Source organism: Dunckerocampus dactyliophorus, chromosome 20 (genome assembly GCF_027744805.1).
Source record: "Dunckerocampus dactyliophorus isolate RoL2022-P2 chromosome 20, RoL_Ddac_1.1, whole genome shotgun sequence".
Taxonomy (NCBI): domain Eukaryota; kingdom Metazoa; phylum Chordata; class Actinopteri; order Syngnathiformes; family Syngnathidae; genus Dunckerocampus; species Dunckerocampus dactyliophorus.
In genome coordinates this window covers 16,204,096-16,223,473 of record NC_072838.1, presented here as the reverse complement: position 1 = coordinate 16,223,473, position 19,378 = coordinate 16,204,096, and the positions used below count along the sequence as shown (strand labels likewise).

General features: G+C 41.0%; 1 protein-coding gene across 1 annotated transcript in view; it reads left to right on the top strand.

The window, feature by feature from the left end:
• efna3a (ephrin-A3a) overlaps positions 1-13,426 on the top strand; it is a 65,375-nt gene extending 51,949 nt beyond the window's left edge. Inside the window, exons 2-5 of the mRNA XM_054763841.1 lie at positions 3,460-3,761; positions 3,835-3,903; positions 5,422-5,499; positions 10,155-13,426. Of these exons, the coding sequence (XP_054619816.1) occupies positions 3,460-3,761; positions 3,835-3,903; positions 5,422-5,499; positions 10,155-10,276 (571 nt within the window). The 3' untranslated portion in view covers positions 10,277-13,426. The remainder of the gene's footprint in view (positions 1-3,459; positions 3,762-3,834; positions 3,904-5,421; positions 5,500-10,154) is intronic.
• The last annotated feature ends 5,952 nt before the right edge of the window (positions 13,427-19,378 follow it).

The window sequence follows — 19,378 nt, the reverse complement described above, 5'->3', positions numbered from 1 at the left end:
CGTCCACCACAGCTTCAAGTATTGTCGTTAAAACGCAGGAAAAGTCAACAACTTAACACAAATTATAACCTGTGGTTGGTGGACGACGACGCAAAACTACAAGATTGTACCGTTTTTTTAAACATATTTTTATTTCTTTTACGTAGAATGCGACTTCATGCTTCACGTTAGTATGAGACAAAGAGGGCTCTACCATTTGCATTTTGGTGCGGGGGACGCTTCCATCGTGACTCAAATGGCAAAGACACGCATTTTCTCTAAGAAATCATGGAAAGAAATCGTAGTGGTTTGTTTGTCCCCATGTGAGCTAGCGAGACGCATGACGTCAAATGCGAGAATTAAACATACCAGACTGTACCATTTGCCTTCTGGTGCGGGGGGACGCTTCCATTGTGACTCAAAAATCACAAAAAGAGAGCGTTATTCCTGTCACAATATTAAGAAAACATGTTAGCTAGCAGGTAATGATGTAAAATGGGGCTGGGCGATGTGGACCAAAACTCATATCCCGATATATTTAGGTTGAACATCGATAAACGATATATATCCCGCTATTTTTTTAAGCAAAGTGAGTTCGGACAAAATCGAAGCCAAATATGCATGTCAAGTTGTTATATTAAAAGAAATACTTAACATGAGGATGATTTGGGGAAATTTTAAAGCTTCATGCATGGAAAAAATCTTAGCTTAAAATAGCCTCTCAAATAAAGTAGGCTATTCTCTTTTTGAAATAAATATAGAAAAAGAAATTTACATTTAAATTGAACAGTGGTATTTTTGAGGTAAACATTTTTACTCAAAGACACGAGCGTGTCCTTATTTGTGCCAGGAACACCAACCTGTCAAGTGCATCAGGCTTAGCAACGGTCTGTCTGACTTCCTTGTACACTTGTGGGAGAGCTTGCCGTGCTAAATAAGTGTGACTGCGAAGCGCGCTGGACGTGGCGAGTCCTGCCGAATCGTTTTCAGCAGGTTTTCAAGGCCGTTGTTTTCCACTGTTGCAACGGTGCAACGTGATAGGACACCCCCTCATAATGGCGCACGTCTTTGCTGTTCCTTTCACGAGGAACGCAACAGGAGCGCGGCAGACAGCGTGCAGCTTCACACACTTTTAAGGTGGTGAAAAAGAATTGTTATGCTCCGCATCGGAAGGACCTCCGCATTGCTGAGCTTCCGCTTCTTCCTTGCTGACTGATTCTTCCACCGCCGACGCCGCCGGGCTTCTGCTCCGCCCCTCCTCCCTCCTCCTGCATGCAGGGATAAGGGAGATACAGTGCAAATCCAGTCTATATCCATATCAACGATGCGGTTGCTTTTGATATCGTGCTTAAAGTAAATATCGATATTTTTGAAATATGGATGTTTCGCCCAGCCCTAAGGTAAAATGTGAGAATGAAACATACCAGACTGTACCATTCTGCAGTCTGCTCACTGGGACTCACAACTGCAAAAAGAGAATACGTTTGTGTCACAACATTAAAAAATGGCCCTGCTAGGAAAATTTCAGAAAACTGTCTTTTGTGGAAAATGAATAATCACGGTTTTTGAAAATCTCTGAATGTTCTGAACTCCTGTTTCTATAGTGTGGATGTAGCGTGACTTCCGATATACAGTAGCCCTTCCTCTTCTTTCGTCCACAAGCTGACACTAGTTGACTCAACGGAGCCCCTGCTGGTTGCCGCCAAGTACTGCACTGTTGCCTTCGACCTCGTCACACATGTGCAGCCATGATATTTCTCAATGAGTGTCACACACACACACACACACACACACACACACACACACTACTACACACCCTTTGTTCCCCCGTTTTCATCTCCCGTGTATCTCCTATCTACCCGTCCTCCATCCTGCCTCCACCACTCTAAATATGGCCTCCTTTTGACAAAACGACGCATCTAAAAAGCTGACGAGACGAGGAGAACAAGCGCGGGGTTAAAGAGACTCGATATTCATCTCATCCTCGTGTGTGATGATGATAACGAGCCAGCGGAAGAAGGCTTGTTGTTCCGCTCCGATGGCAAAGATGATGGATCAAGGTGTGAAATTCCTCGCGCTCATTTTCTAATTAAATACTGCGCTCTCTCCCGGGGATTCAACTCATAACACGACCATGTTTGTGGACGTGAATCAGATGTGTGTGTGTGTGTGTGTGTGTGTGTAGTGTAGATGGCAGTGATGGCTTCCTCCTTTTGTGCAAAACGTGGAACAAAGAGGATGAGAGAAAAAGAAGTGGAGGTGTGGTCTGGAAGCACCAATGCAGCACAACAGCACCATCTACTGATGCAAATGAGTCATCACAGCTGCACGCATGACTGAGGAGACCTTTTAATGGCTGTCATTTGCATAATCAGTTGATTTAGTATCAATATGAATATGCAATCATCTCACTCATTCTCTGCATGCAGCGGTGCATACAAGAGGTGCTTAACACAAAGCTCCCCCTGTCTGCAATGGCGCGAGCAAAGTATTGATCCATCAGAAATGCTGCGCAGAAGGTAAAGCATGGTTGTTCTCCCCCGCTTGTCTCAAGCAGGATGAAAGCATCGATAGGCCCTTTTGGACCACAGCGACACTAGGCGGTGTATGGAAACACATATGTTCTCTTTCATGGACCCGGAGTCCTGGAGCCAAAATAGGATTTTACTGTATTATTTTCAGTATAATTATTTTTTGTAGTGTTAATTGTGGTTGTATTTGTTTTTGTGTTTGACTTTTGTAATTCAGTATGTTTGGATTAAAAAAAAAAGTTTGCATTATGTTAGTATATTATTTGTATTATCATTGGTTGGGTATATTTTTAATTATTGTTATCATTATGTTAGTATATTATTTGTATTATCATTGGTTGGGTATATTTTTGTGTTTTTTTTACTGCCTTCATTTTTTATTTCACTTTTGCATTTGCCCACATTTACCGCCTTTATTTTTATGTCATTTGTACGTTGTGATTGAATTATATTATGGTTAGCTTTAGAATGTTTTCATTTTGTGCGGTTGTGTTCTTTTTAATGTGTGCGCCAAGTTTGTGTCGTTTGGAAAAGAACTGCCTTCATTTCATTGCGAATGTTGGGAAGCCACGCTACCTTTATGTTATGTTTAATGATGCTGTTGGCGTTTACTTTATTATCGAGCATTAGGGTATTTTATGTTTTCATTTGTTCATTTTAAAAATACTGATTACTTATTTATGTTTTTTTAATTGATTATTTTTGATATTTCTTATACCCAAATGTTATCATTTGCTGGCTTTATTTTCTTGTTTTTCCTGGCTTATGTTTGCATTGCAATCGTGACGTAATTAGCTTTATTTTTCACTACTGCATTCATTTTGAATATTTGTGTTTTTGTGTTGAAATGCTGTTCGTATTTGAGTGTATCATCTTACCATCATAGAGTTTGTGCCGTCGTGGTTCAGGGGAAGGTTAACACGTGTCTGCCGTGCGTGTTTCCATGCAGGCTGCGGAGGGAAGGCTACACGGTGCAGGTGAGCGTCAACGACTACCTGGACATCTACTGCCCGCACTACAACACCAGCCTTCGGGGGACGCTAGAGCGCAGCGTGGCCGAGCAGTACATCCTCTACATGGTCAGCTACCGCGGCTACCTGACCTGCGACCCCCGGCTGGGCTTCAAGCGCTGGGAGTGCAACCGGCCGCACGCGCCCCACGCGCCCATCAAGTTCTCGGAGAAGTTCCAGCGCTACAGCGCCTTCTCGCTGGGCTACGAGTTCACCGTGGGCCAGGAGTACTACTACATCTGTCAGTCAGACACGCGCCTCGTATGTGTACCATGACGGTACCGTGCTGACTTGCTGTCTTTGTCCTGCTTTAGCCACGCCCACCCACCATCACCACGGCCACGGCTGCCTGAGGATGAGAGTGTACGTCTGCTGCTCCACCGGTGAGACCGTCACGTCATCTCACTTCTTGACATTCCCACACAACAAAGACGTAATATTCCTGTCTGTCTCCTTGACCCCTCCTCCGACTTGTCTCGTTTGAGGGTGCCCGCTGCTCTCCGTCGTGTTAGCCAATGTTATTTTTACCAGCAGCCCGCAGGTCTTCTTCATCGCCCCCCACGCCTCCCCCCACTCCATCCATCTCTTCTAACCTTGTCAGCACTCATACATCCAACACTCGGGCCAGTGTCAGCCCCCCCCGTCCTCCCATGTCACGGCTAATATGTCCAACATGCCTCCGCGTGCCTGTCGGCGTCATTCTCATTATTCAACTATTGAGTGGGTGCCCGCGTGTGGCCATCTTGCTGCATTTGGGTCATCCCGCTTTCTATCTGGAGTAACTTTTTTAATGCGGGGTTGACGCCAGTGTCGCCCCCACCTGGTGGAAATTTGCAACCTTTATGACTGCCGTTCACATGTTCCCGTCTCGTATGAAACTGGTGGAAAGTCATACCGAGGGCCCGTTCACTGCTGCATGCAGCGTTACTGTTTTTTGGCGTGCATGTTTTCTTCTAAGAAACCAAGTATTTCCCTAATACAGACTAAGCTGCATTTCTTCGACTTATTTGGAGATGTAAGATCAGATAAAGGATGAGCTGTGCCTTTATTAGTCCCACAAGGGGAAATTCCAGGTTTACAGCAGCAAAAGCAGAGAACAAAAGCACACAAGAGCATGGAAAGTGCAACATCAAAGTAATCCAAATCAAGAAGTTACAGTATATCCACTAGTTACAGCTATGTCCATGTTGATCAGCCACAGGTTTATTGCACAGTTTATTGCACGGTTATTGTACAGGATTATTGGAGCAGTTTCTATTATGGAGTCTGATTAACTACACTTAAGTTCCCTCCTGTAGGCTGACCTCCATTTTTCCCAATTATTTGTTTGCCTATTTAAATGATATGCATTTATTCATGTTTTATTTCCTTTATTGTTATTATTCATTCCATTGGCGTTCCTTTTCACAGGCTAACCTTCACATTGCCATTAGTTGCCGTGGGAAATGATCAACTATATATAATAAATATTCAGAAAATGTTGCCAGAGGTGCATGAAAAATAAATAAGCAATAATGATATTGATAATAATGCTGAGTTTTGACTTGCGTTGTCCCTAATTACATTGCCCTGGGGTACAAACGGCACGCTTTCTGTGTGGTTCTTTTGGTTTTGTTTACCTGAGCTGTCAGATGAGAAATAAATGTTTCCAATGTGTGCTTAAGGTGATGATTCTACGAAGGAGCACCACAGACACTCGCTGCCACTCAGAAAAGCGATAAAAGGCGTAAAGATGTTTGCAGTTACATGCTCATCATCGTCAACGTCATTATTCTCACGCTGTGGTGATGCTTTTCATCCACACAACAAAGTCCGGGATGGGACATTGTGTGTATATAATTCAACATGGCTTCCTCTTGTTGTTTTAATTGTCTCCTTTCACGTTTTGTCTCCTCTGCCAGTCTCCCAAGCGGACGACGACTCCAGCCAGACTTCCACCGCCTACACAGTGAGGCCTAGTATCAAAATACACAACATCGGTGGGTGACTCTTTGCTTCCTTCTCCACTATTTGGCTGAGAAATGTGATTTAAATCCCGACTAACGCACACAAACGAGGCTGCAAGTGTGCTTCGACACGTCTGAGCCGGTTGACGTCGGTCTTGCAGCTCAACTTGCGTGACTCACGGATCGTTATTGATATTCATTCCAGGCGTGCTCTTCCCACGGGCGTCTTTGTGTAAACTATGTTATGTACACAAATGAATCCAATTATCACTGGGAGGGAAAAAAATATTGATGCTACGCGCGGTCGTATTTCACCTTGTGTGGGCGCGTGGTGACGGCCGTGGTGCTTTGGCCTCGTCATGCTGCTAAATAAGGTCTTGGTGTGATGCGCACCGACACAAACTACAGCCACAATAATCCAAACATTATGAACATAGAATAGCACTTCTGAACTGTGAGTTTCTCTTGGAGATCAATAAAGTATCTGCCTAATGTGAATCCACGCTTCCACTGTCACACACCTCCTGCGTACAACTTCATGAAATCCACCATTCAATCCTGCAATAACTGGCGAGAGGCTGCTTAAAACTCATCATATATAACAATTTAATAATGATTCGGAGTGCATGAGAAAGCAAAACCGTCTGTGCCTTATAAAGTGGCCAGTGAGTGGTAGAAAAGCAGACCTTGCTGGAGTGTTTATGTGCATTTGACCCAAATATCCTACGTAACAGAGGCAGCTCCAACCTTCCTTTGTCCTCATAACGCATTCCGCAAGCTCTGCAAGGGTCGCAGTGAGAGGTGCATGTTTACGTAAAAGAGGGTCTACGTCTCCGTCCTGCTTTTGCTTGTTTCTGTGATGAAGCGTGACCTGCATAGAGGGAGACAAGTGGGCGATTTAAGGGAGAACATCCAGACAGTTTATACCTGAATGTTGTAACTTGGATTCTACGTCGATGACATGTGTGCCAGTGGGCTTTTGCATTCTGCAATGCATTCTGGGACTTCTATTCAGTATTTTACAGCACTGGGGAGGCACATTGTACCTTAATACAATTACAGTTGATACTTTAAAAGCTGCTAGAATGAAAACGCCAGCGCTGCCCTTGCACGGTGCGAGACGATGGCGGCCTGCGGTCGTAGCAAGTTATCCAAAACACCGTCCTTACGTTGCACGATGCAGCAATCAGTGTCAGCTTGCTGTGGCCTTTATGAGGCGAGAGACAAGCAGGCCAAAGTGCCTTGGGGGGGTAAAGTGAGATAAGATGTCTGGTTGGATAAATGAAGAAGTTGTGATGCCAAGTCGATGCCACGCTTGATGGTGGACTTGCTGGCAACATGTTGTTATTCTTCTACAGTACATATCAGGACAGTGGGGGCGGTGCGGTCTACTTCCTGAAATCAATAACGTTGTTTGGCACATTATTTGTACAATGCAGACTGAAGCTTCCGTTTTTTTTTTCTTGGAATAATATTATATGCCTTTTTGTACCAGGCATGTATTTCTATGTAATTGTATGACATGCTAGTAAAATGAAAATGTTACTGATCATCTTTTTTCCACAAAATATATATATTTTTTTTTCCGTAATTTTTTGACTTTGTTCTTGGAATATTACTTTTTTTCCTCAAGTTTTTTTCCTGAAAAATGACGACATGTTTTTATTGTAGGGCTTTTTTGCAATATTTCTACTTTTTACTCACATAAATGTTTTTCCTCACAGAATGATGTGCCTTTTTCCACTTTCTCGTAGAGTTGCACATTTTTATCATAACATTCTGACTTTTTACACGGAAAAATAAATGTCTTGTAATATTCAGACCTCGAAAATTGTATTTTTTTTTTTTTTACTCATAACTGTCTGGCTTTTTACTCATAAAAGTACGTTTTTGAAATACATGGACTTTCTTGTAGAATTACACATCTCTATCATAGCATTCAGCCTTTTTACCCATAAAAATAAATGTTTTATAATATTACGACCTTCTCATAATTTTTTAAAATTTGTACTCTTAAAAGTACATTTTTGTTATATCTCGACTTTCTTGTAGAATTAAGCATTTTCATCATGACTTTTGACTTGCAAAATAAAATCTTTTGTAATGTTCCGACATTCTGACTTTTTAGTCGTGAAAATCATTCTCTTTTTTGTCGTGTTTCGACTTTCTGGTAAAATGACACCTGTTTCGCTGTAGCATTATGACTTTGTTTGTCGAGTGAGGCCGACGTATTCTTTTTTACAATGCAGAGAGAGAGGATGCAGCCTTGACCTAACGTGCATGTTTTTAGCTTCTGGGGGAATCCAGATTACGCAGACAAAACGGCGATAGTGCAAACCGCAGCACCACCGTGACGTTCTCCGGTCGCGCCGCCTCGTACTTAACGACGTGAGACAGCGCTGCTGTGTCTGAATTCTTGCCGCATATTTGTGGAAGTCAGCAGGCTGCAATAAGAGGATCACTCATCCACATGCAAAGACAACTTAGGAAAAAGAGCAGTCGGTCTGGCTTCTGTGACTTGAAGTCCTGGGGTGGCCAGTGCAACATATGAAAAGCACTGAAAGGTCAAATGACTGCAAAAGCAGCCCTAGGTTTTTGCTGTTTTTGCTGTTTTTTTCCACCACATAAACCAAAAAGGTCAACATTCCCGCTCAGCCGCCTCGCTGGGAATTCCTGGCGATCCACAGCGCTTTAAATCAAACGTGTCCTCGATGTAGGCCACTGCATTGATGTGATGAAGAAGAACAAGGAGAACAAGTCAGAACATATGAGATACATTTTGTCAGTCCTGTCTGTGCTCCTCGGGGCTGAGCCGGCGTGGGTGTCAGCCGGTCCATCCGCTTGTTGCGATCCACTAGAATACGTCTACTCTTCTTCTTATCGCTCCAAATATTCTCATCACAAGACTGCGGGCCTTCTTGTTTTGCGATAACGTCATGTGTCGTATCGTTATGTCTCAAGGTACGCTTACGCTACTCCACTCGCACTGGAAAATATCAACGCTGCGATGTGTCGCGCTGTCGCATTATATATCAATATTGTACGGTATCACTACACCGCCAGTATCAAATGTATGATACATCGCAATGTCGTTACTTGACGCTGGAGTCACAAAATAATACATTGTCGTATCAAAGAGTTTATTACTTACTACTTTAGTTTGTCATTTCCAGGCGTTTTTTTTTCCCAAATGATGCTTTTATTATTGTAAAATGACATTTTTTCTCATCATATAGTACATTTCCTCTCATAGAGTTCTAAGTTTTATTCGTAGAATTTTTCCCCGGAATATTACAGAATAATATTCTTGTAAAAATTACAATTTTTTTCACTAATGCGAGTGCATTCATTCGCTGTTGTCTATCATGATGTTAGACAAGAGTGATGATTGCTAACCAAGCGAGCTGTTTGCGTCCAGTAGCGACGCTGCCTCCACATAATGTGAAGCATTATGCAGAGAAAAAGGGAGTAATAATGACCAATCCTCGTCTACTTTTTAGCAAATCATTCAAATCGTCCTCTCTCTCCGCAGCTCTTTGGCCGTGTTTCCCCCCCTCCTTGGGCTAATGTTCTTGTTGTGTCTAATCAATGGCCAGGCAGCGCTAATTTGGTCTGATTGAAAAGCCCTGCAGGATAAAAACATCATTAGTATGAAAAGACGCCTGTTTCATTTCCATTCTCTTACATGAAGCCGATGATGATAATTGCTGCTTTGTTGATAATGACATCATGTCTCCTTCTCGTATTTGCATGCATCATGCTGATGAATTCGTAACATTGGAATGCTTTTGTTGCCTTCATCCTGGATTTAAAAAATATATATTTCTACCAGTTAACAGTTAGCATGTTGATTTCTTTTAAAACGTGTAATTTTACGAGATAGTGGGAACATCAATAAAAATGCATTTTACGAATACAAAGCCAGAATTTTACCATTAGGCCTGTCATGGTAACAAATTGTGCTAAAAATTATCGTTGATAATTGATATCATCGACCATTTATTTTTTCGTTGTCATGAGAGGTGTAATTCACATTTGAACCACTAGATTGTACTCAAGTATAGTGTACCGTACCTGTGTGATCCACATTAGCTCGACACAGATGTTTCCTGTATCATACAAGCAACTTCTGAGCCCATATTTGAAAAGGAAACAAACAAAGTCAGAATATTGCCATAAAAATGTATAATTTAACAAGAATGCTGTCGCATTTCAAAAAATGATTTTTTTTTAATGGAATGTTATGATTTAAAAAAATAATATGTAATTTTACATGAATGCTGGAACATTTTTAAAAAATAACTTGCATGTTTACGAGTAAATATCTTGATATTATAATGTCATTTTACGATAAAAATGTGTTATAAGGAGGGGGGGGAAATCCTAATAGTCCAAGAAAAGAAAAAAGGTCATATTACAAAGTCCTAATGTTGCGATAAAAAAATGTGTAATTTTACGCGTAAAACAGAACATTAGATGAGATTAATTTTTCCGAGTAATTTTTCAGATTAAAAAAAATCACACAAAAAGTTTCAAAGGTGGAATATTGTGGTGTAATTTTAGGAAAAAGCATTTTGAAAATCCCTCATAATACTATGAGAATTTTTTCCATAAAAGTAGGCCTTGGTTTTCAGCTACGTTCATGTTTGTTTTGTTTTTTTCACACACACTCTTTCTTCCATGTGCAGATGAGTATAACCCCGAAGTTCCCAAGCTGGAGAAGAGCGTGAGCGGCAGCAGCCCGTCGCGTGACCGCCTCCTCCTCACCGTGGCCGCCATGCTGCTCGTCGGCACCCCCCTTCTGTCCTAGCGACGCCGCTCGGACCACGCCTTTTGGTCCAAAGGGCTTCACCGAGACGTCGAACCAACAAGAAGACGAATGATTGGATTTTAAAAAAAACAAAAAAAAACAAGTTGGAGAGGCCTTTTTTTTAATTGTTTGCTTTACAACGTTGTGTCACATGATCATTTCAGGCATCATGTGACCACATGCAGACTCTTGTTGAGGAAGTCACTGTCAATCAAACTGATGACACAATCGTAGCATCGGGACGGATTAAGGATGTTGAACTTTTGAATAAAATGGACGGACGGCAGCTTTTGTCCAGGACCGTGAAGAATGTGCTCACTTATTTCAGAAATTTAAAGGAGGCCTTTCCTGAACATCCATTTTCCTCCTCCTCTCTTTCTCTCTGTGGATATATTTAGTTTCTTAGAGGATAGCGAGCGCTGTCTTAGTCCTTTCTGCCTGTTTCCTGCCTTCACAACTCGACACAACAAAGACCTTGATGGCACTTAGTTGGTGGTCCAGTAGATCCAGTGTTAGATACTCTACGTCTTTCACCCCTTTCACCTGCAGACGTCTTCAAGGAACGTTCACCCTTCACCTCACCTTACCATCCTTCTTCTCATACTAGACAACCTCGTCTTATTCCTGCCAATGAACGAGTACTAGGGACACTGCAAAGGACAGAAAGAACCATTATTACCAGGATAAAGTCACAGAGAAAAGCCCCAATATTAAGGGAGAAGCAGAATTATAATACATTTGGAACGTTGCGTGCCAAAATTGTCATTTTTTGGACGAAATAGTTGTGATCCTATGAGAATGGAAAATAGGCTTAATTGGATTGACATTGTTCCTTATGGGAAATTTTGATTTGGTTAGAGTCGGACGTTCTTGAACGAATTAATGACGCTAACCAAAGTTCCACTGTAAAAACATCCACTTTTCTCGCAAAATTCTGACTTTATTCTTGTAATTTTTCGATTTTTTCATCCTTTTTTGCGATAGAGTATTAGGGCCGCATTGAAGAAAAATATGAGATTTTGAGAATGAAGTTGTAAATTTACAAGAATAAAGTCGTAACTTTGAGAACAAAGTCATAAATTCACGAGAAAAAACTTGTAAAATACGAGAAACAAAGTTGTACATTTTGCTGTATTTTCCCTCTGACATGATTACACGTAACATTACGACTTTTATTCTTCTAAATTTACAACTTTATTTGCGTAATATTATGACGTTTTTCTTGTAAATTTACGACTTTATTTGCGTAAATGTACAACCTTTTCTTTGTAAGGTTATGCCTTTTTCCTTGTAAATTTACAACTTTATTCTCGTAATATTCCGACTTTATTTGCGTAAAATTATGACTTTTTCACGTAAATTTACGACCTTATTCACATAATATTAGGACTTTTTTCTCGTAAATTTACAACTTTATTCGCGTAAATTTACAACTTTTTTTGTAATTTTACAACTTTTTTTACGACTTTATTCTCGTAGCGTTACGACTTTGTTCTCATAAATTTACGACTTTATCTGCGTAATATTACGACTTTTTTCTCGTAAATTTACGACTGTTCACCTAAATGTACAACCTTTTTTCCGTAAGTTTACAACTTTTTTCTAGTAAATTTAGGACTTTGTTCTCATAAATTTAGGACTTTATTTGTTTAATACAGTATTATTACTTTTTTTCTTGTAAATGTATGACTTTATTCACGTAAATTTACAATCTTTTGTAAGTTCACCACTTTTTTTTTTTAAATGTATGACTTTTTTCTCGTAAATTTACGCCTTTATTCGTGTAAATTTACAACCTTTTTTTGTAAGTTTACGACTTTTTCCTTGTAAATTTGCAACTTTATTCTCGAAATCTCCGATGGTTCTTTTTCAATGTGGCCCTAATACTCTGTGGTACTTTTGAATGTGGCCCTAGTATACTCGACATAATACCTGCCTACAGTGGTGGCCGGCCAGTCAGCGGTGATGGCCGGTTGCCATGGAAATGAGCCCATGCAGTGCAGAAGGTGCCTGAGGAGATTTTTGCTTTTTTGTTTCGACTGTTGTGAGAATGTGCAAAAAAAAAAAAAAAAAAAAAAATCAAGCTCACTTTTTTATATTGTTGTACGAGATGACTTTGCATCAACTGTGCTTGAATTGGTTTCTTTCACCGTTGGAGTTTATTTGTTTATTTGTGATGCACACGAGTTTGCATATGATGGAAGCTGCTGTGCCATGTCGCTTTTTCACTGGGGGGGGGGGGGGGGTTAACAGCAGCTTTGAGAGGCATCAGAGGCGCATGTCACTCACCGTCATGATGGACAGCAGCGTTCCACAGGTGCTGCTTTTGTTGTCATGTGCGTTTGTATCACATGGAATGTGTGTGTGAGGGCGTGTGTGTACACCAGAGAGAAACAAAAGCATCCATTTGTGTGTATGCTCGTCCACGCTTTTGGAGTTTGTGGCACTTAGAAATTTGTTAAGGAGTCGTTTGTAGGATCTTAATATGCAAGCTCGTACGACAGAATGTGCTCTTATTGTTAGTGGGGAGGGGCTTTAGAAGCGCTGGGAGGAGGGGGGGGTCAAAAGCATTTACTTATGTTGAAGACAACCACCGGAAATGTGTTTACCCCGAATGACATAAAAAAAAAAGATAAAAACAAGATCTGTATAAAAGGATGAGCAATTAAAGTCTTTTTTTTGCAAATGTACTTCTGTACATTTATTTCATGATACATCAGTCGTCATTTTCCCCACATTGGCCATGTCCCTCGAATGCAACACAGCCTTCAGACGGGTGAATTTTAAAATGTCACTAGTCCAGGCTGTACCCCGCCTGTCGCCCCAAGTCAGCTGGGATAGGCTCCAGCATGTCCCAGCGACCCTAATGAGGAGAAGCGGCATAGAAGATGGATGGATGGATGGATGGATAATATTAAGAAGATTTGACTTTTACATGCAAGGATTTGTATTATATTTTTGGGAAGAAGTCTAAAATATAATGACAGTAAAATGTTAATATTTCAAGAGGAAAAGTCACAATTTAATGAGACCCAAGTTGGAATTTTATGAGAAAAAATTTACAACAAAAAATTTCGATTTTTTGATGTTCCATTTTCTTTGTGAAGGCTCCATTAATGTTATATCTTTAAACATTGAATATTTACACCTACGGACAAGCATATGGATATTTATATGTAACACATGTTCCTTTTTTGAAAGAAAATCATATCACCATATTGAATTGGGATAAATTAATTTGTTGTATTATTTTTATTTAATTTTATTGCATTATAGATTTTTCTGCAACAAAAGCACCAAAGCATACAGTATGTTGAAGTGTATTAAACAACTATTCTGCTTTCCACCCATAGGTGTCGCCAAAGTGTCCTCCACACTGTGAAGCGCATCAGCCGGAGATGCTGTCCTGTATTTCGGGGCGATTATGCAACAGAATGAGGTTACAGTAAGTCTGCAATGTCACAAAGAACGCATACAAAAAAAGACTATAATAACACTGTGTTGCTAGGCAGATTTCATTAAGCTCACGTGTGAAGATGCTGGAGTGTCACTAGACACAGTGAGTCACTGTCATGGTGGAATAATTAAAAACAACAACAAAAAAAGGAAAAGTGACAGAAAGAGAAAAGAAGTTAAAAATAAAAATAACTTCGGGAATATTATTAAATGTTGTGTAATTGTTGCAGCGATGCTGACCTTCGATAAGAAGAGCGAGTCATCAGGATTAATTTCAAAGTGCAGCTATTTCTGTTCTGTTTTTTAAGTCTTCATCTTGGAGACTTTTGACTCTTCTTTGGCACGCAGATCAAATTGATGTACGACTAGAAGTCCATAGAACACTGTTATTATCACGTGTATTGTTTTTGCTCCACTTCAAAGGTTATACAGTAACTTCCCTCAGGCTCCTCTTCATTAACACGATTGATTACCTCGACTGTGCTAAGTTTTTTTTCTTAAATAACCAAGTAACAAATAAACTATAACTAACTAGACTAGCACTCGCCCGAGGCCGGACATTCCACAGACCAGCGCCTGTTTGGTTGCATTGTACCACTTGTCCCTGATGCAAGTGGATGGTACGGGCAAAAATGAAAGAACACTTGCACCTTTTTCGTGCATCGCAACATGACATAGCACGCAAAAAAATGTCATCATTTTACAAAAAATGTAAGTCTCAATTTTATGAGACAAATGTTAGAATTTTGCGATAGTAAAGTTGGAATATTTTGACAATAAAGTCATATGCTGTTATACAAGTTGTAATATTGTTAGGGAGAAATTATGTCATTTTAAGAGAATAAAGTCATTTTCCAAAAAATACTGTGGAAATATTTCAAGATGTAAGTTGTAATTTTACAGTTTTTATTAAAAAAAAGGAATAAATAAGGAATTATTAGGAATAGGAATGACAAAAATAATATAATAAAATCTAATAATACAAAAATATTTGATGGGAGAAAAAAAGCATATTTGACAAGAATAATGTTATGTTTCGAGTGTGATGTTTTGGGTGTGAAGGAGTACCACATGTAGATAACTAACAAATTCATAGTGCAACTATGCACAGAAATCAATAGTTCTTTACATAAAAACTCAATTTTCCTCATACTTGGCCCAAGGGCCAAAGGTGGGGGGGGAGCACTGAGGTGAGGACGCAATGACACCACTTAGTCTCCTGTGGCGCATGATGCCAAGCTCCTGCAGGTTGACGTTTTATTGGTGGACTAGTCCAAACGTTTCCCATCTGTGCTTTCAATGCATGCAGCACTGAGGGCGGGGAGGCAGGACGTCCTGTTGAATTTGCCCTTTACAGCTGATTATGGAGCCCCTAAAGGCAACGTGAGTCATGCTACAATGTCTAATAAATAAACAAACGAGACACGGCACTCAAACAACGTGCATGCACCAGCGTGTAGCAGTTTGCTTTGAATGAACTTGGCCTCCTGACTAATGTGTGTAATGTGTTGTCGGGTGGAGGAAAGTTATCGCCGAGCTTTGTGCAGACATTGGCCTTAGGGTGCTGGCAGCCACGGCACTCGTACGCTCACGATGAGAGAGGACAGGACATGATAGGGAATCGGAGCGAGCGCATTTTGCATGAATAAACACAGCAGTGCAGTCACTTTCAGAGGCTTTGTCTTGTACAAAGTAGGCTTTCTCTGTAGCAGCTTATTAATAGATGCCAGGTTTTAAATAACTAAATAAGAACAAATGAGCTTTCAGAATGCTTCTGTCATATACAGGATCTTTGCTGAACATTTTTGAAGTAGGTTCTCAAAAACAGAAGAGCAATCCTGTCTTATGTAGAGGATCTTTGACTTGCAATTTAGCAGTCGGTTCCCAAAAACAGCACAGCGTTTCTCTCACAGAGAATCTTTGGAGATTTTGAGGCACATTCCTAAAAACGGCAGAGTGCTCCAGTCATATAGAGGCTCTTTGATGAACATTTTTAAAGTAGATTCTCAAAAACAGCAGCGTTCCTGTGATATAGAGGATTTTTACTTGCAATCTTGTAGCATATTCCTAAAAATAGTAGCGTGCTACTGTCGTATAGAGGATCTTTAACATTTTTGCAGTAGGTTCCCAAAAACAGCACAGTGTTTCTCTCAAAGGGTCTTTGACTCTGGATTTTGCGGCATGTTCCTAAAAACAGCAAAGTGCTCCTGTCATGTAAAGCATCTTTGACTAACATTTTTTTGCACTAGATTCCCCAAAACAGCAGAGTTTTGCTCTCAGAGAATCTTTGCCTAGCGATTTTGCAGCATGTTTTTCATAGCAGCAGCTAAAAAGAGCCATTGTCGGCTGTGGGTTCCTAAAATGCTCGTACAGGCACATAAACGCACACTGAGACGAGGTGGCGCTGCACACGTCTTCAACTCTCACATGAGTATACAACAGCCCCTACTGGTAGCACCCTATGAAATACAATAACAGACACACACAACAGAGCACCAACCGATCGCTCCAACACACCACAAGGATGCAGAACACAATGCGCGTTCATACGCTGTTAAATAAAACATGCGAAATTGCACTTAAAAGAGTCGGCGAAACAGCGGTGTAGCGAGGGAACACTTTATATCCACTTTTAAGTCGGGTTTGCAAAACAGAGATGATGTTCCGTCATCTTTATTTTGACTGTTCCTAAGCACGTCCTTTGATTCATATTTCCGTTCATCTGCAGCATGACATAACCACTCTGCTTTAGCAGTTTTTTTACCCGCTCTCTCTCCCTGTTTTTGGATAACAGTCATTAGTTATTCCTGGGCTTAAGTTTTGACCAGATGCCCAAAGTGTGGGCACATCTGCACACGCACACATTCAAACACACACTAAAGTGAGGGATTACTGTTAAATCTGTGGGGAGAGAGAGAGGAAGGAGGAGGAGGCGATTAGTGAACATTGCGGTGACTTGTGGGAAGGAAACAGCCTAAAATGAAGAGTTAATAATAATAATAAGAGGGGTTAGAGGAAATGCAACCTTGTCACAGGAAGATGGGGATGAAATGGGAGGAAAATGTGTCACAACGACAGGAAAAAAAAGATCCTCTATATGACAGGAGCACTCTGCTGTTTCACTGCAAAAAGCCAACATTTGGTGCAGTTTTTGGCAAGAAAAACTTCTTTTAAAAAGTGCACAGCTGCTGCTGGGTGTAATAACTACCAGTGCTTCACCTCAGAACAATGAATAATTCATAGGAGCTTATCAACAAGTCCTCAGACGCAGTAGAGCACAACTAGGAGTGAGAAATGGTGTCAAATGGAAATAAAATAATAAGGCAAACAGCTGGAGGCCATGCTTTGTTTTCACTGTGATTGCGTAATGGATCTGCCGGCGCAGGTGAAGCGTGTTGTCATGTTCTGACTCGCTTCATCCTGTTGCCCAGGCGCTGCCTTCAGCTTCTATCACTCGTGGAAAGAGACACACGCTTGTTTTGTTTCTTTCATCTAATCTACGCACATATCCATTTATAGATGAAATCACGCGACTGTATGCTTCACCTCTGCTTGATCCCACTCAGCAAAATCAATGATATGTTTCCTGAGAGCAGCTTAGCCACATGGACACAGGTCACAGCAAAGCCCCCCCACACCCCCAACCCCGCCCCGCCCCACTCGCATAAACGCTGTCTTTTAATCACTTGGTGTATTCAACCTATGGCACGTGGGCCAAATTTCGCCCACGATTGACATCCGACTGGAGAGTTCACTTCAAAACTTGGGAGAAACTAATATTTTTGCAGCAGATTGTGGAAAAAACAAACAAACACTCCTGTCATATAGAGGATCTTTGACTCGCGTTTTTGCAGCAGGTTCCTAAAAATAGCAGAGCTCTCCTGTCAAAGAGAGAATCTTTGAAAGTGTTTTTGCAGTCAATGCTGAGTGCTGTTTTTACAGTAGGTCCTTAAAAACAGCAGAACATTCCTGTCACATACAGGATCTTTGACTGGTGTGTTTGCAGTAGATTCCTAAAAACAGCAGCACTCCTGTCGTATAGAAGACTGATTAGCATTTTTGAGGATGATTATTAAAAACAGCAAATGGCTCCAAGTATATACAGTAGAGGATTTCTGAGTGGTGTTTTTACAGTAGGTTCTTAAAAACAGCAGAACATTCCTGTCACAGACAGGATCTTTGCAGAGCAGAGAGCAGAGCGCTCCTGTCATACAGAACACCTAAAAACAGCAGCTTACTCCAAGCATTTAGAGGATCTTTGACGAACGTCTTTGCCAGAGATCATTAAAAAACAGCAGAGCACTCCTGTCATACATTTTTTCAATAGGTTCTTCAAAACAGCAGAGTACTTCTGTCATATAGAGGATGTTTGACGATTATTAAAAATAGCAGATTGTTCCTTCCTGACAGAGGATCTTTGGCGGGTGCTTGAGCAGTAGGTTGCTGTCATATATAGAAGACTCTTGACTAGCATTTTTGGGAGTGATTATTAAAAACAGCAGAGCACTCCTGACATATCAAAGATCTTTTGACTAGTGGTTTTGCAGGAACTTCTTAAAAACAGAGCATGCCAGAGAAATGTGCTGCAACTGAATTTTGCCATTAAGATCCATGCATGCACGTCACATGACATGTACAGTATATACAGTGTACATGCAGTGTATATAGGACTGGATATGTGACCTTGCCTCCCGCTTTAAAATGAAATACCCCTGCACAGCACCTCGTATACATAAGTACATATAACAATAAGCCTGCCACTGAGCTACTTGCTGTGGTTCCATGATCATATTCATGTATATCATTTCCCTATTGATTGTGTCACTTTCAGACCCGACTAGGCCATCACTGCTTTGCTTTATCTCTCAGCTGCAGACACCAAGACTGAGATCATTAGTAGCAGGTCACCACAGAGCACGGCAGGTCTATGAAACAGTCCCACTACCCCACTGGCCAACATGGACGCCGCCTTAATCCTCCACTAATACCATTTTTGCACCACTGCTACAGTCCAATTTGTAAAAGGGGGGCAGCAGACTGTCCAGAGATGAACGCAGCTTAATGTACATGCACTAATGCTCCCTTCAAGCCCTCTGGAGGAAATCCAGATGAGGGCCCATCACCACCACCACCATCATCATCCTCGATAGTGTTCATATGTGGTGGACCCGAGCAGGGGTCAACGAAAGGCTGCAAACGGGCCATCCAGCTGTTGTGCCAGTTGTATGGCGAACGGCGGGGATTAGCCTCTGCTAAAGCTACCAGATCATAATTTGAAAAAAAGGACCCCCAGGTTAAAGGCCCTGTTTTGCAGCATGTTGTGTATTTAGGAAAAGGAGGACCACAGCTGACAACAGTATGCTTGACCTCTCACCTCCTGAAGAGTAACTTCAAAAATGCCAATGTGAAGTACCATTTGATCAAATACCATATATATACTGTATACTGTATATATAGGATTTCATGTACACTTACGCTAATGCTACAGTGGGACTCCGATGGAGGGACAATCTACGCAAATAGGGTGAATTATTGGACCTCAGTGTACATTTTAGAGAATACATATTGTGTACTAACCCTTACTAACTCCCTATCAGGCAAGAAAGCGTTCTGTATTTGCTTAGATTGGGGATTAAGATGGATTAG